This window comes from Thunnus thynnus, chromosome 19 (genome assembly GCF_963924715.1).
Source record: "Thunnus thynnus chromosome 19, fThuThy2.1, whole genome shotgun sequence".
Taxonomy (NCBI): Eukaryota; Metazoa; Chordata; class Actinopteri; order Scombriformes; family Scombridae; genus Thunnus; species Thunnus thynnus.
The window spans coordinates 11,800,070-11,827,418 of NC_089535.1; the positions used below are offsets into that span (position 1 = coordinate 11,800,070).

At 38.6% G+C, this 27,349-nt stretch overlaps 1 protein-coding gene across 5 annotated transcripts in view; it reads left to right on the plus strand.

Moving 5' to 3' along the window:
* The first annotated feature begins 17,327 nt into the window (after positions 1-17,327).
* ccbe1 (collagen and calcium binding EGF domains 1) overlaps positions 17,328-27,349 on the plus strand; it is a 41,378-nt gene continuing 31,356 nt past the window's right edge. For 2 of the 5 annotated variants that reach the window (XM_067574559.1, XM_067574560.1), the window contains exons 1-2: positions 17,500-17,708; positions 17,817-17,897. In XM_067574559.1, the coding sequence (XP_067430660.1) occupies positions 17,605-17,708; positions 17,817-17,897 (185 nt within the window). In that variant the 5' untranslated portion in view covers positions 17,500-17,604. The other 3 variants (XM_067574558.1, XM_067574557.1, XM_067574556.1) reach the window with 3 other exon arrangements.

Genomic DNA, 27,349 nt, shown 5'->3' on the forward strand with positions numbered 1-27,349 from the left:
TAAGGGCAAAACATAAGCGTGTCAAAAAATGACTATTTCCACAAAAAAAAAAAAAGGGGGGCCATCTGTGTGACCTGACTTTCCTCCTCATGTTGCAGGACTTGCCCTCGCTGCTCTGACAGAAGCTATGTGATAATCAAATGGTTTCGTGTGTCAGCGGGAGGAAGTATTACATCACAGAATGAACGGACATGTACAGATGTGATATGAACGTGGCCAACCAGACACTGATGATCAGCCTGAAGTATAATAGGCACACTGAGTGGCCATGTGGCTGTTACGCAATTTTGAATCAAAAATGTGAACCCAGAGGTGCATATAGCAGCTTTGCGCTCATAGAGTAAAATATGATCACCGTATCTAACCTAAAGAGGACTGTGTAAGTCTGTTTACATCATGTTACCATGCAGATCTCACAGTGTTGCTAGCATGACTGTAGACTCTTGTGAAGTGCTTGGTTGAGCCGCTGAATGCACTGAATAAATAAACTGAACACAAACGCAATATGAATATTCTAATATATATAAACATATTTAGATTTTTATCAATCAATGCAAAAGGTCAGTCTATTTATTTCTTGAACCCTCCCTATTTATGAATTCAAATGTTCTTAGTAGACATTCTGTAAAGTGAAAATGCTGGAGATGGTGCTTCAGAGCTTCAGATCATTCAGGAAACCCTGAGCTCTCGGCTCTGTGTGTTGCCATCTAACTCACACCCTGTCCATTCATATGCAACCAAGCGTGCCCTGATGATTAACGTAGCTGACACGTGGCAACCATTAATCAGGTATTTGCTCGTGGCTGGAAGTGGTGATAAGACAGGCGGTTGAAGATGAATACTGGTGGGGATGAACAAAGCATTGTATCTTTTTTTTTTTCCTCTTTGCAGTACATTTGTCATATTGATTCATCAATTTACATAACAAAAAGACCAGGTGAGCTACAGTACATCTCACAAACGCTCTTTGAGTCTGTGTGTTGATGTTTATTCCACATTTATTCTGCGTTCAGATGTTGCTCTGGAAAGTTTCCCTTTGTCATCCTCACGTTGGAGGAGGAAAGCTATTTTTGGATCAGCGTTTGCTTTTGACTCTGATTTGGCATCCTAGAGGTTTATTGACAAGAGGGAAACAGTTGGGCTACTTGACATAAACGATTAGCCAAACCTCAGATGACTGGAGCACGATGACCACGGGGGGAAAAAATCAATGACGATCATTTGACAAGTGAAACTGTTTCATGAATGCATTACTGCCAATTTTGTATTTTTAAGTTGATTCATCATTATTTATTTATTATCTCTTTAGTTTTTAAGCCATCTTTTCAATATCTGCCTCATATTTATCAATAAAGCCAGCATACTGCATTACATTATGTTAGTGGTTTACTTGGTCATATTACTGTCGTTTTTAGGGTTTGATCAAAATCAGTTCCCAAAGAAAAATACAACATAAAAAATGGTACAGGCACAGTTTTGTCTGGTTTACTCTTCTGAAGTCTGACCTTTCTGTGAATACTGCATTTCAAACCACACCACTATAATCATTGACAATCAGGCCTTCTTCTTCTTCTTCTCTTGTTGATTCTCTTTCTCAGAAAGGATTGCCCATACAATGAAATGAATAAAATTATTATAACCAAACCAATAGTGACAGTAAACAGGGATTAGCCAACAACCAATGAAAAAAAGGGATTTTTTAGTCATGCATTACAACCAGGATGGAGAAGCTTCATCATGCATATATATGAATAAATATAACACACACACAACATAATTCAGAGCCTGGTCCTAACTCATTGTTGGTTTGCTCAGCAGAGTATCTTCTCTCATCTCCTGGACTCAACGATATCCATTTTGTTCTTGTCATCTTGAAATTAGAGAGAATAGACAAGTGGTTATAGAACGAGAAACTGTTATGATGAAGGGATACATGTTTTTTTTTGTTTTTTTTTAGATTGCATGTCCTCAGGCAGTGCATGAGAGAAATGACAGTGTTTTGGTCAGGTGATAATGTGTGGGTGTTTGTGTTAATAATGCCTTTTATCTATGTAATTCCAACAATAACCTGATAATATCAAAGTGGGATATGTTTTTGAGTTTGCAAGTTTAAAAGCCCTATAGTTAAATATAATTCTTTCATTTTTGTCCATAATTTTGCTTTTCATTGCAACTATAAAATGTATTATTGCTGTGCCGTCTTCAGAATGAATGAAAATACAGATTTTTTCTGGCTCTGCTTTTGATCACTCTATTTCTCCCTGCCAAAAGAGTGAGAGAACAAAAATAGAAGAAAAAATAGCTCTAACTGAATAGGGATTTACTCACAGGTAGATGCTGGCACACTAGTTAAGTGTGATTGCACAGGAAGCGGCAGAAGCGGCACCAAAGATTGAGCAACTCTATTTGACAGCTTTAATAGACTTTCCAGTTGGTAATAGCACTGCACAAATTCAGCCAAGACATCCGCAGGACAGAACTCAGCACCACTTACGATAAGTTGCTCTGCAGGCATGTTTCATTTCAGCAAGTACATGTTCTATTTTCATGTTTCTGGGCACCTTTCAGTCATGCACAACACTGTAGCAACACTGTAATGACAGATGCACCCAACTTTGGTTATTTTTTTCCTTCTCTACATGAAAAGTGTAATTCAGACAGAGGTGATGTGAGGCCAAAATTACACCTGCTGTACTGTACTTATATAGTAATTTTGCATAAGAATTAATTTAAATGTATTGTGTAAAATAGAAGCAGCTCTATAATCTGTCTTGAGTGTTTTTCATGTCCACTGTTTTAACCTGTTTACTGTCCACATTGTATTTTAATGATACATAGTGAAATATTTTGCCTTCTGCATATGTTGCACAGATTCTTGCTTCAACTTGCTGAATTCAATCCATGAACTCTAAAAACAATCTTTGTCCTGATGTTTAAGCATGTACACTGACTTGCTCCTCTGTATGCTATACCAACATGAGTGAAACAGTCTTATGAATCAATTTTATCTTTTGATTAACGTCTTAAAGGTTACAAAATTCTGCTTTTTGTTGTCAGGGCCAAAAGCCTGTGGATTTATTTTACATTTTAAAATGTATTTTACAATCTTTTTTTTTTTTTAATATTTCTTATAAATCTTTTTGCATGTTATAAATTGAGAGAACCTCTTCCATATTCTGAAGATTTATCTCCTATCATAATGAAGGCAATACCATAGTAAGAAGGCTGAATGCTCTGGACCATAAACCCCTGTGGTTCATACATCCATCATCCATGGTACCATGAGGAAAACATGTGCTCCTTGTTCATCCGCACCATAAGTCAACTTAAGATGCCAAATTTAACTTTGATGAACAGATGAAAAGAGTTGGGATTTTTATTTTTTGCTGACCTGGAGAAGGTCATTCATGCATTCATCGCTTTATGGTTGATTTACTGCAACTCTCTCCACCATTGCCTAAATAATAATCGAGTCTCCAGCTTGCAGTTTGTGCAAAATACTGCAGAAAATGTTTAAGGGGAGGTTAAGGATACAATATGGAAGCAAATAATCTGTCCACTGGTTTGTTGGACCTTTCAGTTTTTGTACTTGTGTAGAGATATTTATCCTTTTTGTAATATGTGATTTATGCCTTTTGCATGTAAAGTAAAATGCTTCAACAGAGTTTGAAGGACTGAGAAGAACAAATTTCTCACTCATTCCATCATCTCTTAGAGTGCACCTCTCCCGTCTTTCTCCTCTCCGTCTCTCTCTGTCATGTTGTGAATCCCAAGTTTGTCACAGCCATGCTCTGTCCTTGACTGTGGCTCCCTGGTAATTAAATTAGCAGGATGACATGTGCAGGTACTTCAACCAATTCATATATTTCCAAAGTTAACAGCCCTCGTGTTGACAGACACTGTTTTCTAATCAGCTTTGAAACACAGCCAAGGTCTCTCCTTTGAGATGAGGAGGGTCTCCACAGTGATGTTGATCCAGGGCCAGAATATGCACAGTACCACATGAATAGTTGCATTTGGTGGAATTAAAACGCCCCTCAGTCCTATTTCTTAACTGTCAGTGCAAGTAAACAGCACATTGCAGATAAGACAATATTGTCAGATAATCATTAATTCATAAGGTGTTTCATAACATCAGCATACAGTATGTACTCCAGCTGTATAATGGATATGTTTTTGTTTTTTTATTGTCAATCACTTTTCTCTTATTCGATTTGAACAGCTTATTTCACTTGATACTAATGCTTTTGGGTTATTACAATAAATTACCCCTTTTTATATGTAGTAAAATAAAGAAAACACTTTCAGTTAGGTCCATTTCCTGGTCCATCTCACATTTTTGGGCATATCACCAGAATTATTACTGTCCTATACAGAGCACAGCAAATTATGCCACTGAAAGAAGCATTAATAAATGATAAACCAGCAGCTGTGAGTGTCAGTGTTATGCAATCATGGCCTACCAGTAGTGTGTGTGTATATGTGAATGTGTTTCTGTGTGTTGGAGAGAACGAAAAGAGAGTGAGACGGCCATGTGGCTGAGGTGAGAGAAAGGGATCAAAACGGCCAAGACTCCAATGACGAAGCTGTATGAGACTTATCCATATTGATGCTGTATTTACCACCACCGCCTCCCCGCTTTGACCTGAAAGTTACTGTTTGTTGCATTATTAAAAATGCTTGAGGACTTCAAGTGTTCTGAACAAAATATACAGTATGAGAACACTTTGATATTTTATGCTTCAATGGACAATTATTAAAGTGGGCATACTGTGCCTTTTGTGATTTTCTGTTATTTATATACTGTTATGATGTCTGATATCTATGCTAAACATAATCAAAGGTCCAAAACTTGAGTTAAACATATGTAAAAATGCTCCCCTGCAAGTAAAAAGCCAGGGCTTGTTGTGCATGGGCATTAAAGACTATCTGTTCCACAGCTTTAGTTTCTAATTTTTTTCCATGTGTTGTTTGTGTTGTCCACTCTCATATTCTCTCATATTTCGGATCGGATTTCGGCTTGAACATGTATGGATGTTTTTGAGAAGATTATATTTCAAGTAAAGAACGAGATAAAGTAGTGAAATCCTACTACTGTAGTTTGTTGTATGGTTTGTTGATGTAGCCTCCGAAGCCAGTGGAAGTCTTCTGAGGAGCAGCTTCCAAGAGCTGGCCAATCAGAACAGAGAGGGTTCCTCAGGAAGGGGGCTCGGGAAGGGGGCCTTAATCAGACAGGAGCTAAAACGGCCTGTTTCAGACAGAGGCTGACCTGAGGGGCTGCATAAAGAATCAGTATAAGATAAATAAGGTTTTTTTTTAACTGTAAATCATGCACAGATATTCAAATAGATAGAAAAATATTCCCCAGATTAAAAATATAGACCTGTAAATGTGTATAATATGTCCCCTTTAAGGCATATTCACTAGTTATACTGCTACTTTTAAAGGTGCTCATTCAGTAGAGAGGCAGGTTGCCAGGCGTGTGAAACACTTAATGAAACAGCATGTACTGCACAGTGCTGCATAATAAAAGTATCCATGGAGAACCATGTTTGAAGTGTGAAAATGATTTCAGAATGTTGTTTGCGTGCATCAAGTAAGCAGCCAGCTAGTTAACCATGTAGTTAACCATGCTGTGTGCCTCTCTGCTAATGGTGCTCATGTCTCCTCCGGAGCACTATGCATCACTACACAATAGAGATAAAGTAATGATAACATTTGTGGCCTGTACAGTACAATTAAAGCATTTGTACATCAGCAGTTGAAGTGTAAAGCATTGCGTGAGTAGCAGTGTTTGACCACTGCAGAAGATTGTGAAGGAAGGATTGACAGTATTTGCATGTAATCTGGAGGGGGTTTGTAATGGCAATATACAGTACAGTTCAGTAGATCCAGGTCACTTTGCATCGAGCGGTCTTCGCTCCAAGGATGAAATCAAAGTGTAATAAGACTGCTTTAAATCAATATGCTCCAGTTGTTGGAGCGGTTTGTCAGAGAACCAGAGGTATGCCCCAACTATATGCTTGATTAGTATTCGCCTGTTGCACAAATTGTGTGCATTTGTGTGTTGGACCTTGTTTTTTTTTCTAATGTAATATGTATTTTATGCATATTAATATGATGTAAATTTTCTCTGCATGAGCTTATGGTTCCCTGCATATGAAATTTGCTTAAATTAAATCTGATTAAGTACTTATAATTTCATATCAATTTGTTATGGTAAAGATTAGCCATTTCAGTGCTATATAAAAGTGAGGCCATATGCAATATACAAGGGGTCACAAGATTATCAGATTGAGGGGTTGCAAGATGTTTAACCAGATAAAAAAAAGCAGAAACTTTTAATTGTAGTGTTTATTTTTCAGCTATGCTAGTTGTGTGAATGGCAATTGGTTGGTCTGTCGGTCGGTTGGTCCACCATTTTGGTCCATGCTGAAATATCTCAACAATAAATAGATGGATTTCCATAAAATTTCGTACAGACATTAATGATGCTCAGACGAAGAATCCTAATGACTTTAGTGATCCACTGACTTTTTTTATACTTGTAAAAGTAATGGCATTCCCATCAAGCTAATACGCTCAAGTAAGATGGCAAACAGATGATGTTAGCATTTAGCTCAAAGCACTGCTGTTCCGATAGCTTCACAGATCTGCTAGTAGCCGGATTGGTTGTTGCTTTTCTCTCTAATATTTGGGGGTGGGTTTTGTGAATTACTGGACAAAAAATCACTCTTTGATTGAACTGGTCACAAGTTGCAGACTTATGCAACTGGTGTAGAGGGTCAGAAGTAGGCACTGCTTCATTTTAAGAGGTCACAAACCAAAAATCTCTCAGCTATAGGCTGGAGGCTGGCATGAAGACGTTTTTTTCACCATAGAACAATATACCATCAAAGCTATCTGACAAATTTTCCGAAGGCAGAGAGGAGTTGATGACAAAGTGTTCTATAATTTTCACAACACTTACACAAATTGATTCACACAAATGTAAATGTAGTATACCATAAAGCACTGAGACAGGGAACCTCTTTGACATTGCAATAGGGGATGCTGCAAAGTAACCTTGATGTTCTGGCACTTTGCCTGCAATTATTTAATCATGTGCATTGTTGTTCAGGACACAAAGCTTTTCTCCTCAAAGTAATCTTACTTGCCTCTTGACTTTCTTGTAGATGAATCAATGATATTGTCTATCAAAATCCAGCCAAATGTCAAATTTAAAGGAATCTTTTGATAGATTTAGATTGCCCTACCAAACTGAAGTATTGGCACCAATTGAAATAGGTGCCAAACCAGAATATCTTTAAAATCTTGGAGCAAAAGTGCAAGAATCACTAAGAATATAAAAATGTTCAAAGAACACTCCTTTGTCATGTAGTATAAGACATACTAAGAAAATAATAAATAAATATAAAGCTAAAAGGAGAAAGAGATGACTTTAATGAGAGAAATCCATGTGGATGAATTCAATTTGGACTTTTGTTTTATTTGTTCCTGATTTGTTGTTTACAGAGGACACTGAGTTCATAACGCTCCATTGGGGCCACATGTCATAACCTATCAAGGTCAAATTGCTGTGAATTGATGCTAAAATATCAGTGCATTGACGTGTATGTAGACACCAGAGATTAGTTACAGCTTAGGTGTCCTCAAGGATGGAAAGTTTCCATCCCAAAGGAGTGAGAGTGCTGTGACTGCAGCTGGCTGATAGGGAAACCTTATCAGCAGGTCACAGGGAGGGGTTTGTACGTGTGTGTGTGTGTGTTGGGGTAGTATAAGGAGAGCAGATAAGGAATCCTCAGCACAACTTTTGAATTTGGAGTATGTGTTGTAACAAATATAAACGGCCTGGTATTTGATGGAAAAGGGGAGCTTGCACTTAAAGATGCTCACTACTTCAGTCCAAGCAGCATTTGTAATGATTGTGAGCTCTCCAAGACTATGACACAGCTGGACAGGGACACACATCAATTTGGAGCTGTGGCTACCACCTACACAGACAGTTTGACTTTGTGTTTACTTCTCTTCCAACTGTTGCCACCATACTGACATTTAAAATGTATGACTAACCAATCAGTGGCATTTCTGAAGGGTAAATCAATCAAAAGAAGAAAACTGTGAGGGCTTTGGCTTACTGCAGTCTATGATTGACACTTTGGCTGGCTCACATGAAATACAATTAGCTGATATAATCAGATGACGACCCCTCAGAGAGGTCAGTCGGACAGGTTGGCAGCATTCTGCATGAGCTGTACCCGTCAGGATTATTTTCTTAGACCGAATATGAGAAAGACTGCCTATTGAGAATACCTGATGAGGAAAAATCTGATTCAGTAAATGGTATAAAGTGCAAACCTGTCAAAGGGTTTGGCTGAAATAATATTGTCCAGAGTGAAGTGTTAGTGTTTGAAAGTTGTTAATGCTGAAATCTCAAGCTTGTTACACCAGCAGTCCAGTCATTTATCTGGCCTCTGCTTTTATTAACATTTCTCCCACAAACATTTAATGACAAAAGAAGAAAAGACCATGATGGAAACATTTTTCTGGGCAAAAAAATTGTGTTTTTTGCAGGGCACCTCTGCAATGAAGCCTCAAGACAGATAACAACGCAACAAAGCTCTGTATCCCCGCAAATGTACGTATACAATATAGTGATGTTGCATTTTAAAGGCAGATGGAGCTTTGCACTCAAAAAATTAAGACTAATATAAGGGGCCGTTATAGTTGTTAGAGATCTGGCAACCAAAGTTGGCTAGCTCCCAAACAACCATTAGCCTGTGTCCAAAGTATAGTGGGCCAACAAACAAACACTGTATCAGGCAACTCCAACATTAGGGAAAAGCCAGAGAGACAACCAGCAACAACATAAAAGTAAATGCTGCCAATTCAAACTTCTAATTTATGTTTAATATGTTTGTTCCATTAGTCAAATTTAATAACAGTCTCCTAATATACAGTGCCAGTCAAAAGTTTGGGCACACTTTCTCATTCAAGAGAATGGGAAGGTGTGTCCAAACTTTTGACTGGTTAAAATCATTTAACTCAAGTCATAATATGATGATTATGTATAACAAACTATTTTTTATCAAAAGATACTGATTAATCTCCATAGTTGTGCATGTAGGCACATAAACACAGAGTCATAACATTCCTATACACACAGGGTATGGTACACACTACAGCACACAATGCAGTGGACACAAACAGTAATTTTACGCATACATACAGGAAATATAAAAATACCAAAGATGCCACTGGCGCTCTACGATAAGTGGAAGATACAATGTTTTCCGACAGTCAGTGTCTGGTTCAGTGAAAGCAGTATATGAGAGATGAAGACAGACAGGGAAGTAACCCATCCAAAGGCGATATCCTCACCTTTGTGTTTACAGCTTGCCAAGAAAGATCACTGTTGGAGTGAAAGGTGCATCTCTGTATTTTGTGATGCTGAACTGTACATGCCTGGGTCAACCTCAGACCAACCTTGCAGTCCTGTTGAAAACAAAATCGCAACAATCCACTCCTCTGGCACCGCTCACGAAACTACCTGAATTTAATCTTGAAGTAACAGCTGCTGGACTGGAAAATCAATGGTGACTTTCACTGCTGCACATTCAAACACCCAATGACAGTCTGAGGAAACGAATGGGTATGATAATAGCTTCCCTGCTAAACAATATGGCTTGGTGTACTGGTGCATGTTGCCACAACTGGGGTCATAAATCCATTGTTACCCAGGGCCAATGCTGCCTAATGCTTCAGAACTAATTTAAATGATGATGAGCTATATTACCAGACCTGTGCAAGTCCTGATCACCACAGCCCCCAGGAGCCTTCATCCTAAGATAGCAGGAGTTGAGGAAAGCAGGGCAGGAGGTGGAGAAAAGCATGGAAGAAAGAAGGCATTAAATGTATAGGAGAAAGGAAATCCATTTGACCCCAACTTGTTATGAGTGCATAGCTACAACAGAAACTTAGCCTAAAATACTCTTACATAATAATAGAATACTCTTACATAATAGTGAGTGTTGGTCTCCACCATGGTTCTCCCTTGTCACCGATTCTGTTTGTGATTTGCATGGACAGAATCTCAAGGCGCAGCCGGGAGGGATGAGAGTGTCCGGTTTGGGGACCTAAGATGATGCGGTTCTATTGGCTTCAACACACCGTGACCTCCAGCAGGCAGTGGAACGGTTTGCAACCAAATGTGAAGTGGCGGGGTTGAGAGTGAGAACCTCCAAATCTGAGGCCATGGTGGTGCTCTGCCGGAAAAAGGTGGACTGCTCCCTCTAGGTTGGGAGTGAGTCGCTGCCCCAAGTGAAGGAGTTCAACTATCTCTGGGTCTTGTTCACGAATGAGGGTAAGATGGAGTGTGAGGTTGACAGGTGGATCGATGCAGCATCAGCTGTAATATGGTTGTACTGGACTGTTGTGGTGAAGAAAGTCGGTCTACATTCCAACCCTCACCTATGGTTATAAGCTTTGGGTAATGACTGAAAGAATGAAATCGTGGATACAAGCGGCTGAAATGAGTTTCCTCCGGAGGGTGTCTGGGCTCGGTCTTAGAGATCGGGTGAGGAGCTTGAAGATCTGGTAGGAGACCCTGGGGCAGACCAAGAACACACTAGAAGGGCTACATATCTCTTCTAGCCTGGGAACGCCTTGGGATCCCCAGGTGGAACTGGAGGGCGTTGCTGGTTTGAAGGATGTCTGGGTTTCCTAACTCAGTCTGATGCCCTCGCGACCCAGTCCCAGATAAGCTGCGGAAAATGAATGGACTCTTACATAATAGCTCTGTTTTCATATAGATCATATTTTGGATTATCTTAGATCCATGAAATGTCACGTTAGTACAAAAGGCCTTCCGGAGAGATAGAATCCCTTCTTTTTCACATTTTTCCTGCATGGGTTGCCACAGTTCAGCCATCTGCTCGCTGGCTCTATATTTCAGTGCATCCAAGATCAAGAAATATGCAGCACATTCTCCATGTCTAAAGAAATTAAACCATCCATCTGACATGGGAACTGCCAAGAGTCCTGTCAGCCATTTTACCGAAGGTTAAGCAAGTCAGCAACAGTAATAAGTAATGTCCGCTTCACTTAAGAGGCCTAGTTTTCTCACTTTCTTCTTTTTCCTCCTACAGATTATTATTATTATTTTCCATCATGCTCTGTCGTCTCCTCACACTGTTTGCTGTTTTTTTTAATCTTCTAATAAAATCCCAATGCTTCTTGTCTCCCCAGTTCACTTCACACACACATTATTTTGTCACAGAGGCCAGTGGAAACAGACCGATACTTTCCTTTTATCAACGAGTATCTGGATCTGATAGGAGGATGAGGAGGAAGGGTGAATTCAAGGAGGGACGCGGTGGATTGTTCATATGTGTGTGCATGTGTGTGTGTATTATGGGGTGGGGTGTAAAAATGAGCTAGCAGATCCAGAGGAGGGGGAGAGACATGATGGCAGGGTGGGGCAGTGAAATGTGGCCATCCCAAGGACACTGCACTGAGGTTATATTTATTGATCGCAGCAGCGTTGAGGAGATACGTGCCAAGACATGTACTATAGTAGTAGTTTCCAGTCTCACAGTAAATGTTGCTGTTATTTTTGTGTCATTGATGGGGGGAAGTGCTTTGAATCAGCTTAGTCGAGATTTTGATTGTTTCTACAGTCAATCTGTAAGATTGTGCTTATAGGATTTTAACAAATATAAATAAATAAAATATTATCATTGTTGCTATGCAACAGTACTTTGGATGTGTTATTGAGGTCATGCTCTTTTGGCTGAGGACAAGCATCATGTTCATCATCCTCCTCATCCATGTACCTTCTGTTCGGATGGGCGTGTTTACAGCAGTTGAAAAGCAAGACTTCCTCATACAGCACATCTCTTTACACCCTATGTGACCCACCAGTGAACCTCGAACATCTGGCGCAATTCAAGAGAGAAAGAGAGTCATAGTAACATGTGGTGGGGGGAAATCGTTTCTATCTGAAATGATGGGAAGAAAACTATATTAACCTGCTGTTACAACAGAGAAGAAATAGGAACCAAAGTGATGATGGTTGTGCTCAACCTGCTCTGCTTTGCCTTTGGGATTGGGTTGCTGTATCTCATCCATCCATTATATTAATGGTAAAAAAACCCTCAAAATAAACAAAATGAGGAAACTGTGGAACTTAATTCAGATATATTAGCATTATCTGAATTTAAGCCTGTAAAACAAGGACTGTGGATTTTGTCCTCCATCTATTATATTGAAATTATATTAGGAGAAGATCTCTTTACGCTCAGCATGGAGTGGAGGAATAATAACAGCAACCAAAAACAATACATATGTGTTCATATATAATATATATCTTATTCCTCTGTGCTGTAGACCTCCGTTGTTGTCCAAACACTATTAAATACAAATCAATGAGCCACACCGTTGCACTGGGTGACCTGTTCCTTCACCCCAAATACTAAGGCCACAGTGGTTTGTTTGAAAACAGCTCCAAAGACTAATAACAGCGATCACATTTTCACCCTCAGGAGAGTAGTGCTGTGTAAGACAGGCGCCACTGCACTTTGAGGGAACGCGGTTCCATTTACAGTGGTTGTGTGATGTTGATGTGTTCTTTGAGAAATGTACAATGTCAAGAGGTTGTGATATGCAGCACAACAAGCTAACTGTAAGCAGAGCGGTTTCTAAACAAACTAGCATAACCATAGTCCTAAGTAGGATCAGTTCATTATTGGTTTGGCTCTGAGATTTGTTGACAATAAGAAAAATGTAGAGAATCGCCTGCCATATGCTTTAAAGCTGCACCACCTGTGTTCATTCTGCACTGAGCAGTTTGCATTAAAAGCTTGTGGGAGGCAGAGTGACCTTGAGACAAAAGAATGCTCTGTACAAAGAAAAGTCACAGGTTTTGATTGTTGTGACAATACATGCATCCCCATCGATGGCATTTTAACATTTCAAAATGTCACTGAGGAAATCATTTTCATTTGCATTAAATGACACTATTGTTCCCAATGCAAACAGAGCTTGAAGGAATACATGAATGTGTCCGTGATGCAGACTGTTAATATTTCTAGTGAGCTCGAACTTGCTGTGGCTCTCCCAGTCTGTCTGGGCATGTGCAGAGAAGCACTGCAGTGCTGCACCGTGAAGAGAGAGAAAGACAGAGGAGAGGAGTTTTGACAGCAGGGCGCTCATTCCCTGCCATATTCTCGTCGCCATCCCATGTGAGAGAGCATTTAGAGGATAAAAAGGCTACATTTGTGTATTGTCAACTCCTGCAGCCGTGCATTATGAAGCCCATCCATCAAGCATGAAAAGGTTAATGTGAATGAACAAAACAAGTTTGTTTTCTGCAATTCAACCTCTACAACCATCACAGCTTAGATTACCAGTTTAGCTCTGCTCAACAGCTCTGTCAAATTGAACCTTGCTCCAGTTCAACTCAGGCCAGACATCACAAGGACAGCTCCTTAATCATGAGAAACAACCAATTCCCATTACAGACATTCTTAGTCTTTCTTGGCTTTTGTTTTGTCCCCTACAAACCTCTGCCAACTGTGTCCTCCCTCCTCAGATCACTTTTCTTTCATCTGATTCAATATAAGGTCCATTTGTTTTCTTGCACAGTGCAGATTCTTCTCCCAGTCAAGGCAGTAGAGATAGGATAAGACTTTCACTTGATGTGGCACTCTTAAGTAAACAAAATGGTCCACCTCTCCTCTAACCCATCCTTCTCAGTCAGGAAACATCCAGTTCAGATCTACAACACTTATATTGATTTGGGTTAACGGTGAGAAGATGAAATAAATGGTGAGACCACTCAATAAATTTGGCTCAACCTATCATTCAGTTTGGACTGCGGCAGACAGACAGACACACACACACACAGAGAACCAATTAAAGCAATGATGCCAACAGTCCCAGGAAACAAGCTTTAACCTCTTATACCCGGAACCCAAGAGCACTTGACAAAACATATAGATAAATATCATTTATTTCAAAGAAACAATGAAGTACATCAATAGAGTGAAGAGCAAAAATGCTTCCTTTTGTTGTTCTGCGTTGTTTTCTTGAAAATGATGACATGGCAAAAGGTTCACAGATAATTATTTTATATCCCTAAGGCAGAGGATGTTGCCTGATGTTTGAGTGAGGTTATTAAACCTGTATCTTTGATACAGTATCAGCCTGCAATATTAATTGGCTACTTGTGCTGGTTGCAGAAATGATCATTCTCTCCCTCTCAAGCTGCTGAGGCATCAAAACAGGTGGAACATAAATGGCACAGCATGTGCACCTCAGAGTCGTGACGCACCCTGGTATTTCTAAAAGCTGTCATCCATTTTGTGGGCAATGATGACGATAGCAGCGAAAGGGGGGGCTTGGGGGTAAGATCTCTTGGTTGAAAGGGCCATCAAGTGGCTGGAACATGAACTGCACCCTCAGACTGTTGCTGAGCCACAGAGGCTCTGCTGTAATGAAGCAAGTAGACCACTGAAACACGGCTTTCACTTGAATTGAAATAGTCATGCTTGAGCAGGCCCTTTGAAGCAGGTTCAAGGTGTCATTTTCTGCTAAAGGATACTGGAAGAGGCCAGATTCCCAGTCTGTAATAGGAAAGAAAAAACTCTGTAATGGGAAATATTGTATTACACATCTCCTGAATGGCAATTCTGACTAATGCCATGTTTTGAATAAAGTTAAATCATACCTAACTGACCTCACAGATTGAAAAGCGACCATTGTCGCTGTAAGTGACACCACAGTCCTCTTATTTCACAAGGATATCCTTTACAGGCTCCTCAGTGGCTCCTCTATCCAACTCCCTGTAATGCCACACTGCATTCCTGAGAAACTGAAGAACTCTTGGGTTCAGCAGGTGCCCGTGAACAGTGTCTGTGCTCAGATCAGACCTGCTGGTAGAGGTCATGCAGAGGTCAAGGTCATTCCGAACGAAAGTCAGCAGCATATCAGTGTAGGATTACTCTTCAGGTCTCTTAGATCACTCGACCCAAAGAATGAGCAAGATAGTGAGGTGAGTTTGGGTCAACAGAACAAGTTACAACTTGGTTAATGACATAGTGAGTTTGTAATATACATGCTAAATGCAAAAATGATGAATGGAATCAAATTGAGAATTGAAGGCAGCGATGTTAATGAGCAGTTTGGACATCATATAATGAAACATATATTGTGCCACTGGGCCAAAGACTGTGAATATTTCATGTTTGTTCTCCAATCCTTCAGTGTTTTTCCCCCTCGTCATTCACAAACTCTGCTATTCTGTTTCAACATGCTGCCCAGCTTTGTTTGTGATGACTTGGCTGATTTCTTGTGCAGCGTAAATCCCCAGTGTTTTGACACAGTAAATAAAGACAGTAATCTGCTTTGCTTATACAGTCTTTACAGAAAACCTTAAATTAAAAAGCTGCCCTCTGTTGCCGCAATTACAGTGCAATCAGTTGCATCAAACATGACTTAATTTGACATGATTTAAGGCAGTGGTCTGAGTTGAGTAAATGTAAGTAAATTCTATCTTATTTGAGTAATTAGTTCTCCTTGTTGGCATAATGTTAAATGGTTAAAGGGGCATTTCACCAATTTTACAGACATTATTCAGCCTGGGAAAACTGTTGCATAATATCTTCTGTGGCTCTGGAGTGTTTTCAAAACTGAGTAAAAACCTGTTGTCAAAGCTGAATAATGACGTCATAGTGATGTTAACATGATTATCAGGCTTGGAGATGTTATGAGAATGCCTGCTAATTTGGAGGTGGGGGAGGATTCCAATGAAAAGATGCTATTGGGTTGCATTATGTGTTTTTGGAGTTTGGCTTGTAGTAGGGATTAGAAGTCCGGATATCTCAGTCTCTGCTGTTTCGATTTTGACCTTTTTTTAAAATCCCATCTGTCTCTTAAAGTCTCTGTACTTTATGGAAGTGCAGTGCTAAAGCGCTTGAGTATTCTTTTAACATTTCCTGCTGAATTTGTTTAGTTGATATGAAAACATTCATGTCCTCATAATGATCAGACATTACAACCTGAAAACATCAACATCAGTCTTGTAAGATGCACTCAAAAATTATTTGGGGATATTTTGTGAGGTTTACATATCTAAAGTGCTTATTAATACCTTAATACATTATCAGTCATCAATAAATGAGTGGGTCACCTGCCTCTGTACATATTCTGATTTAACACAACTACATTTGTGTACGTGTGTCTATGTGTGTGTGTGTGGATGTATGTGGGTGTGCGTATGTATTGTATATGTGCCCTATTATCTGACCCCCACATACATGAGAGTACATGTATGTACATATTTATGTACTGTATATGCAATATGTTGTATATATTATGTGTCTAAAATTAAATAAATAAATAAATGGGTGATTAATCCTGAATTAAGCTTTTGGACAGCAGAGAGAGTGTATTCTTTAGGTTTTACACTATTTGTTTATTGAATAACTAGATTCACAACCACAGTATATTATGGTACCATGTTACCTTAAACAGCTCAAATGATTTCACTTAATTTTATTGAATATGAAGCATGCAACAACATTTTTGAATGGAATTTTTAAATAAATACAGGTCAAATTTAAACCAGAACACTCTCTATGTACAATAGCCCACAACAAAGGGTGAACTATTTCAGTTTTTGTGAATTCTGGGTCACTTTGGGAAAAGTCATGACATCAGAGAAAATGGGTGTTTAAGATGTTTTTACTTCTCTCAAATGTAAAAACTGGTGAAATTTGACCAAAACAGTATATACGGTTTAACAGGTTCTGCTATGTTTGTTTAGTTATAATGAAAACATCCATGTTCTTGGCTCATAATAAATTGACATACCTGAAAACATCATCATCTGTCAAAATTATAATGGAATATTTTGTGAGGTTTACATATTTCTGTTACTACTAAATTTGCATCAGATTTCATTATCTAATTATATTAATAGTATTTTAGGAAAGCTCATTGAACCAGTTGAAGAATGATGAATACTTAAAACTTCAATTACACACTGAAAAATTAATGAGTGTAAATGTATTAGTGCTCATAATGTTAACTGCATTTTGAATGTGTGTTAGCATCTACTGTAAATTTCAGATTCCGGTTAAACCGAAACAGACTTTTTTTTTTTTAGTTATATCATTAACAGCCGCGCGGTGGTAGCAAAGATGAAGACATAATAACGCGCATGGTCAACTACGACTTTTTTGCGTGCTCGTGCGCTCGCGCGTGCGCGGCTGAATGATGGTGTAAGCGTGAGATCCCTCCTCCAATCAACTTTCAAAGTTTCACCGATGAGAAATGCTAAATCTAAAGGTATGTTTATGTCTTAGAGCTGAAAAGTCCCAGCTTTTGTCATTTATACAACTTGTCTAAAGTCTTAATTGGACGAGGAGGAAGAGTTCAGTTGTGTCTGTGGTGATCTGAGGAGTTCATTCAGGATAAGAGCGCAGGGTGAGTGGGAGGGTCTGTCAGTGTGCCGCACATTTAAGTTGGTTGCACAGCGGTGAGGAGCTGTAATCATTACAAGTGTGGATTACTGACAGGACCCAGGTGACTGGACTCGATGAGATGATACTACAACACAACAGGAGTCCTCTTCTGCTCACCGTCACCTGCATGTACTTCTCAGGAGGTTTACTGTGGTCCTATCAAGAAGAGGATGCCAGTGACGGGTAATTTTAGGACATATTAACACCAAATGACGCGAGGACTCGTTTGCATTAGATGAAAGGGAAATTCTTACTTTGCTTCATTCTCTTTTCTTTCTTTTTTTTCCACAGTGAAGAGTGCTCCGAGAATAACATTTCTACAACAAAGTATCCCTGCGTGAAGTCGACTGGAGAAGTTACGACGTGTTACAGGTAGAGTGATCCATGTGGTGCGTTTGGTGCCCATGAAAATTATTATAAAATGTAGCTCTACATGATTTAAAATTGAACTTAATAATAATTCAGAGTGATAATGCTGCTTAAATGGTGCATGGTTGTAATGTTAGTGAACTGGAAATAGACTTTGACACTGGCCACAGTTCTGCCTTATGCAGGAATGAAAAATAATATTATTAATATAAGTGAAAATCACATAAAGTCCTATTTCCTGAGACTTCTATTCGCTTTCAAACATAAATCAATAGGCCATTAAACATACTCTGTTCATTTTTTTCAACATGCATGTGATTTAAATATTCTTTTTAATGGATCTGCTACTGGTTAGATGTTTTTATAAGCTGTACAATATCAGCTTCCCATATTACAAAACAATATGACAGTTTTCAGCTTGTAGTACTCCAGTGTGTGGAAAATAAAGGGATCTTGTGAACTAAAGGGATAATAGCAATCTGAATATCCACATGCCTCCAGATTGGCCTGTTACGCTCTGACACTAGTTTTAATAATGACACTTCACAGACACAGTGGATGCAGCATTGCCTCGCGGCAAAACTCCTGTCGGAGGCAACGGATTAAGTTGTTAGAACCTGATCTGTCTTCATTGCAAGGGGCCGCCTCACAGGCATAATGAGAAGACTACTAAAGACTTTAAAGAGCTTGTTTCGTCAGAAAACGCTCAAATATCCACTGTATTCATTCTTAGAGCACTACGCACTGACTTTGTTGAAAAGTATGTGAAAAATAGAGAAGATTTTGTAAAAAGCAACAAATGTTAGCTGTCTTTGTGATTGATACATGCTTTTATTAAAATGCAACAACTGGTAAATACTCAAACGCTACTTTGGGGTAATGTAATGCTCTTTTTAGGCTATGATTCAGGTTGTACTGTAGCTCTGGAAAGAAAATCTTGTCCAGGGAGACTAATTTCAAACATTTTCTCAACAATCTTGATTTACAGTAACTCTATTTCTGTAAGTCCTTTTCCTGGGACAAAAAGTATGAAGAACTAAAGAAATGCCAGATTGTTGGATATCTCCTCTGAGAGTCTTCCAAATGGAGACTTTGTGAAGTTTCATCTCTGCATCACTTGACAAACTGCTGGCCGTGGTTCAAGCGCACAGTGACATCCTGTTTGATCTTCAAATCTCAAACACACTCTTAACATAATTATGTTGGTTTATGGTTATTGGCTGCAGCCACAGTTATTTCCCACAATGTTTATTTAAAGAAGAAAAACTGTTTTATCTAAGAGCCAGGATAATGTTTTCTGGGTGCATTTCAGTTCACCTGCACAGTGTAAGCTGAGGGCAGCCCATCAACCATGTAATGATTTGAAGAGTAGGTTTTTTTTTTGTAGTGCCAAACATTTAGAGTGAGATGAATGTGGATTTTGCATATTGCATTTTTTCCCAAAATGCAGACACATACCAGCACAATACGCTTTGGCATGAGTGAAATCTAGTTCAAAAGGAACAGAATGTGATTTAAGTTGGCAAGTTTCAGTCGCCAGAGGAAAATATAGGCTTATGGCATTCATTAAGCGCTCTGTAGAGTGTCAGCGTGTCTGCACATCTTGGGACATTTTGTTACTCTAATAAACAGGTTTTTTTAAACACTGTCAAAAGAACTATTTGTGTAAAAGTTGTTGCTTGTACACACAAGAGTGCTATATCAGTTTGATGATATAATATTTGCTCCCAATAGGCCCGGGGCCCCACATTTTTCTTTTTTATACACCAATTTAGTTTTTGGACAACAAGTTGAAGAGCTGCAGATGTTTGGTGGACATCAGTTTACTGTTGCAGCTTAAGGTCCACATGTGAAGACATAATAGATACATTTCATTTTTTTTAAAGAATAGTTCCTTCTCTTGGGAAATATGTTTATACACTTTTCTGCTGAGAGTTACAGTAGATGAGAAGATCAATGCTACTCTCTCTGTCCAGTAAGAGCAGTTAGTTGCCAGGCAACCAGCAGAGACTTTAGGAAATCACTGTGCCTGGCCAGGAAGTATTCTGGCACATAACTCAGTCTAAAACATCAAAATATTATATTTACACTTTGTTTTTTGTATTGATTTAACAAAGATAATAACTAATTACTGAGTTTTAGCAGTACTGGTTGGTTGATTTTGTTACCTTTGGAAAGAGCCAGATTACCTGTTTACCCCTGTTTCCAGTCTTTATGTTAAGCTACACTAATTAGCTGCTGCTGGCTCTAGCCTCATATTTTACAGACAAACGTGAGAGCGGTATTGATCTTCTCATCTAACTCTGCAAGAAAGAAAATGAGCATATTTTCCAAAATGTTAAATGGGATGTATCATGCACATTTCCAGTTCTGTATTATATTCTGGGGCTCTACTGGTATATCTTTGCATGATTTACAAGTCAAAAAACTCCTTATTTATTGTGTACTGGCCTTGGTATGCGGCCTTCAGTTCAGCCTCTGTCTCAAACAGGCCGTTTTAGCTCCTGTCTCTTTAAGACCCACCTCCCAATGAGCCTACTCTGTTCTGATTGGATAGCTTCCAGAAGCTGCGTCTTGGCAGACTTCCGCCAGCTATGTAAACAAACTATAGTTATAGGATTTCGCTTCTTTTTCTTGTTCTTTGCTGAAATGAAAACTTCTCAAATACATCCACACACATTCAAACCTGAAACCGAAATATGCGAGTGGACAATGTGAACAACAAACAAACAGCAACAAAGGCTTCAGAACGGACAGCCATTTGTGGACATGTACGAACAATTTGACATCATCATGAGGATGAAGTAGAGATAACATTGCAAACGAAGAGTTCAGAGCAGGATGGAGCCCTTGCTTATGACTTGCAGGGAGCATAGACATCTGACTTCATAGCAGAAAACCACAAAAAGCATGATATGTCCCCGTTAAACTATTCCACAACTAAGGTTTAATGGTTACTTTTAAACGTTTTAGAGGCTTTGAAATTCAAGTCTGTTGTAGGCCAAGAGGGAGAGGAGAGGACCTCCTGATGGAATTTTGAAACAGGCCTCCTTTAGCCATGGCATGCCACTGTGTGCACAGTTTAACACTCATCCTTGGAGCATTTATCATATTGTGAAACAACACCAGAGGAGACACCAGAGACCAGGGGGAGCATATGTCACAGTACAAGAGAAGTACCAGGGCCACAGCCAACTCTGACCATATCTGTCTCACTGTCAGTGCAGGCACATTCATCTCTCTGTGTCTTTCTGGGTTGTTTTATATGGAGACTGTCATATTTGGGTTCTACTTTATTTGTGTTAAAGGCCTAGTATGTCAGGATTCAGTATTTCCAGGCTTTATATTTGCAATTTCACAGGCTGTAGAGTCAAATATCCTTGGCCTATAATAAGATGTGAAGGGCTGTGCAGGGTTTTCATTCCAGGCGTTGCACTTCAATCACAAAGGCTTGTGATTGCAATATAAATGCTTTAATTGCAACCAAAAAAAGGGTCTGATTAAAATGATAAGGTGTGAACTATTTGGCAACATCTTCAGTGCTAAGTGGTCACTGCTGTGGTATTTATTCCCTGCACGTCACAAGAATCACTTTATAGTATTGCCAGGCTTTTCTTATTTAGATTTCCGTTTTCTTATTTGTTTTGTTTGGATAGATAGTAATCTTTTCTTTGTTCATTTGGTGTTGGTGGTTATCACAGGTCGTAATATGCTCATTTTCTTTATCGCATATCTCTTTTCTTAACCAAAGTTGCTGCTTCTGAAAACATAAAACCAAACACTGCTCTATGTCCAGAGAATTTCTTTCTGTGGCTTGTCACAAAGCAAGATTATTGAGTTAGCTGGACAACTGTGCCGAGTATAACCCATAGCATTTAAGAGGTTTTCATTTGAGTCCATGTTGCAGATTTGAGGGGGCTTCCAGCTTTTACTCAGCAGTTATCCAGCTAACTTCATAATCCTATTTTGTGAGAATATACCTGACAGCTGCTGCTAGCAAATAGCAAATCTTTGAGCTTTCATGAACTACTTTCAGGTTGAATCACTTAATCAGTTGGCAGTTAGGAGTATCAAAACATATACTTATAAAAAGATCTAAGGTTGTGTTCTAAAGATTGATCATTTTATCTTTAATTTTAAGCAGTTTACTCAGAATGTGTAAGTTTTCCTCAGCTGCTGAGATTAAGTATCATATGACATTTCTGCAACTCCAAGATGCAAACCAGACCCAATGTGTTAACCACAGCAGGATAAAAACACATCAATAATCTTTGTTTATAACTCTTCTTCAGAGACAAGAGGGTTGTTGAAACAGTGATTACATTGGCTTGATTAATTGTGTGTATGATGTTGGTCTTACCTACCATGTAAAGGAAATGCTTCTCTGGAAAAGAAGCAGAACTTAGGCAATCTTTCCACTCTACATCTGTAACAGTTACACATAATTGATGTGTGTGGCATGTGTAATTGTTGCTTTGTTATTTTTCCAAATAATTCTAGTGGTACTAAGCATTTTGCTGTGTTTTTCCCCCCCTTCTCCTTTGCTCCCTCCTCTTCTACTCTGGGATTCAGGGGAAACTGGTTTATGCAGTAAGGAAACAGAGGATAACATTTCTTCAGCCCCCCTGTGAGCATATTTGGGTATGGATGGTAGGGACATGTCCCGACCAATATCAAGGTGTTACTGGATTGTCCCTACCAATATTTTTACCAATCGCAAACAATCTAGCCGCTTCAACTCCATGTAATGTTAACAGTAAGATCTCAACAGAGTTGCCGAGTTTGTGTGTTTTCTGCAAAAAAGTGCACTATTACAATAAAGAGTGAAAGAGCAGGATATGGGGATACTCAACCTGATGATCTGGCAACCCTCAACTTCAAGCTATAGGCATTGTTGACTAGCAGCAGCAGCAGTAGTGGAGTGATGAGGTGAAGAATCTCTGAAGCGGTTAGTTTTTATAGTTTAAACGCTCCAAATGTCACAGAACTGACAATGACTTCACTGGACAAAACTTGGATCATTTGATATTGATATTATATTTAATTTCAGGCGTTGGGTATTAGCTAATTTGTGATTGTTGCTCAGACATACTGTTTAATTAAACAACTTTACTACTGTTGGTGAAAATTCCTCCCAAAACCAAAGTGTCAGTGACAGTTGAGCTCAGTTAATAAGAATGTTCTCTAATCAATCCAAACATAAATTAGTGGGAGAAATATTTACCATTTAATGTAGAGCAGAGCAGAGTTATTATTGCATATGTGTCATGAAGACATTAACATTATTTATAAGTTAAATTAGCCACAACTAATTGTTATATTGGAACATGTCCAACTGATTTGTTTGTGACTGTCAGGGATTATTAATTCCTGTCAGCAGCAGCCTGAACACTGCACTGCACCTGGCACTGCCTCTCAAGTGAGCTCTGGTGTCATAGTGAAAGCCATAAGTTCAAGAGTTGAATGAAAAATAATACAAATGGAAATTTTTGAGCTGATTTAAAGATAGGTTTGATCATCACTTTGGCTCTGTCATGAAAGAAGGATCTCAGGTTAGGTTTGAAAACCTTTGAAAACCTTACAACAGATAGTTACAGAGCAGCACACTACCTACAGGTTTCTATTTATTTATTGTGACAGTCTATGATATATTATTTTTACATATTATTTTGGTCTCAGATTTATAGTTAAGTAGTCTATCAATAAGATAAATTGTAAAAAATCTGAGGAAAAAAATCATGATCCAAGTCTGGTTTCAGGCAAGTCAGCAAATGCATATTCAGTAAAGTAAACATTTTGCAGAGTCAGGCTCTTTATGGGTGTGTGTGTGTGCACACATGTGCCTATGAAAGAGAAAAGCGTGATAGAGAGCTAGTACACATACACAATTGTTTGGCCCTCCGACAAAAAATGTCCCTACCAAAGTTAAAATCAAACCTCCGCCCTTGCCTGTGAGACACGATAGTCATGATTCCTCACATGCACTTGGCTGATCCAAAAATCCAATCATTTGTTCAGAGGTATTTCCTTTATCCTTCATTTGTACTTTCTCCTTTTATACATTGTATTTTACTGCATCAAGAGGTCCAGAAATTTGTCAAAAAGAATTGAAATATTCCATTGACTGCGAAACCAGTTAATTGATTTATATTGTAATACAATGGGGGCATACTGCTCAGTTCCAACGATCACTTTAGACTGATTATTCAACTTGGCTTTGAGGTCTGAAATCCCTCTTATTTCCTTCTTTTTCAAATCTGCTTTTCACATCACATTTAAATGTATTCTGCACCTTGGAATAATCCTCTCAGCTGGACTTCTGTACCCTCTCTCAATTCAAATAGCTTTCAACACGAGATACCCTTGGGGATTATTTGTTGCCATATTGTCATCCCTCCAGTGATTGTAGCTCTATGAAGGATATATTGTGGCACAAGAGTTCAGCAGGCCCCTGTTGGTTTTTGTTCTTTTGGCTACTACATTTCTGATACTATAAATGTCCCACACTGGGATTTATGAACAGCATGTGAGTCACATTTTTTCAGGAAAATTTCTTGATGGAAAACATGTAACTCAGGAAAGCCTTCAAGCTTAGTTACTAAATGAATGTCAACTGGGCCATGGGCACACATCCAATATCAGGACAATCTGCAGTTATTTATTAGAATGGAGTCCTTTAAATAGTTGTCAAGTGTGTATTTCTAACTATTTTGAATGTCTGCCGTCACAGAGCTTCTAGTTGAGATCATACATACTGCATGTTGATAAGTACGTATAATTGTTGATTGCACATGAGGGAGATGGAAAATATTAGGCAATTTAAAATTATTACTCCCAGTTTCAGACATTCTCTACAGTATAAATGCTTTTCTTTATTACTTAAAAATCAAATTATCAAGCTTCATGTATGCTACTGGATATGCATCAAAGAACCAGTTAGGAGACCTGTCAAGTGTACTTGTCAAGTCTTGTCTACTTGTGCGTAGACCAAAAAAGACAGCAGCACAGTTCATGGAAAAGATTAAAGATAGCTCTGAACTAAAATAGCAAACCCATAATACACTTACTGTAGCTGTTTTTCTGTTGTAAACAGTGTTTTGGTGAATGTTATTCTTAATGTTTCCAAAGTGTGATGATTCTGGCACATTGTGATTTTTCAAAAACACCTGGAATAACTAACAAAATATTTCTTTTTTGATTTGCTTTAAACCACACATTTTTTAGTAATGACAACATTATCAGTTATTACAGTTTAACATTTGAAAATTCAAAAAATGCATCTCGATAAAGTAAATAAGTTGTCTGAGGAAGGAGCATGGAATGAGTCCAAGCTGTTTCTCAACAGCTCCTCGAGTGAAACAGAGTTTACCGGAATTAGCCTCAGTAGATGTAGAATGAGATAACGTCACAGAAAATCATGCCAATCAAAAATGCCTGAAATGATTTACAGTACCTGGCACTGTTCCTCAGCACTGCGGTACATAGATTACAAAAAGAGGGAAGAGTAAAAGTTGCTGGTCTAATGTATTCCATCACATTATATATCTATTATCTATTATTAAAGTGCAATAAAGCCTTGCTTTACTGCACTACTGGATACATCTGCTAAATAACTGACACAACCATAAGTCTGTGGTCAGATATATCCCATAATTCATCATAAACCAAATCCTTGAAATGATACATAATGTCCTGTCAAAGAAAAGACAGCATCTGTTTTCTATCAATATACAGAAAGAGGATATGAAGTCTGTTAAGTGAAGTGGACTGCTGTATTACAGAGACTGTTCTGTGTAGTTGACATGAACATTTGGTGTTGCTCTTAAATGACAGCTCCCACACAGCTGAAAGTTAAAAAGGATAAAAAGGCACAGGAGGAGGAGGAGAAGGAGGTCAGCTGCCGTCCTGAGCAAATGATCCTAGTTTGACATAATGTACAGTACAGAATGATGGCCAATGAAATACCAGCACTGACTTGTTTTTATTTTTCATTCATTTTTCTTTTGTTGTTTGTTGATCCTAGAGCTGAAACCATTAGTTAATAAACGGATTAATCGATCAACAGAAAATTTAATAATACATTTTATCATTTCAGTTCTGAAATTTGTAAACTTTGCTTGTTCCAGCCTCCTAAATGTGAAGATTTCCCTCTTTTCTTTGTCTTATATATGCATATAGTATGTCTTATATAGTAAATTGAATATGTCTCTGGGTTTACAACTGTTGTTTTGACAAAACAAACATTTTGAATTCATCATTTTACTTCCTGCCATACAGACTGAACGGTTATTTGAGAAAATAATCAAGCCTCAAGAGAACTTTATTGTCAACCCATCCATACACAAGTACACAGTAGGGATGGAATTGCGTTCCTCTGGTGTCAAAGTTGATACATTTAATAAGCAGATTAGTCAATAATGAAAATAATCACAACCCTAGATGACTCAAAAACACGTGTGACTTTATGTTGCATGTCGACCAGATGCAAAGTCTTCCTGCTCATAGTACTATCTGTTTTTGATGAATAATTCTCCCCAGTGGATCAATTTGATGAATAATGAGCTTAGAGTCAGTGGAGGTGAGATGATCACATCTTTTTTCCCAGCACATTATATTCTCAGTAAGTCAGACAGTATGAATTCATGGATGAAGTTCAAAACATTTCGTCCTGTTTCTGATCTTCTGTTGGCCAATGAATTCAGCTTAGTTCATTTCCAAAATGTGAAAATGCTTCCCTTATAGTTGGAGAGCCGCTCGGCCCATATAAACACCATACTCACCTACTGTGACTTTGTGTCCATAAACATCCAATGCACTCTGAGCTCTTCCACTTGCAAGTGAACAGGCTGTTTTGAGTGTCAACTTCTTACTGCAGTAATCTGCTTCCATACATTTGATTGAAGACAAGGGCGTAATAACTTCCTTCCTTGATAACTTCCTGTTGTGAATAGATATCACCATGTTCATTATTAAAGCTATGTTAAATTTGCTGCATTTATTTTACTTTACCACCACTAGGCAGCTTGATCAGAGGTGAGATGTTTAGCTTTTTATTTGGCTTCTCATTAGTCAACCCATTGATTTATGTGCTTATTGAACATGTCTAATCGTGATGTTTTCAATGATATCAACTCTAAACTTATGCCAGTTGTTACCCCTCAGGGAAAATTGTAACAATCAGGTTATTTATTGCATTGCGGTTGTTCGATTATTTTTGCACATTTGCAGTTTTGATTAATTATCGTCCTGTGTGCTCATGTGTACGTCTCACTATAACCTGCACAGGTGAGATTAGTTGCAACTGCATGTGAATTTCTGGACCAACACTAGGCCTCATTGTAAATACATCATTACTTAGAAAAGGTCTTGCTTTTTAAACTGAGGTAAGAAGATAAACCTGTATGTTTATTGCTGTGCTGCACCACATTAGTGACAGGATGCTTTCAGTGTCATTA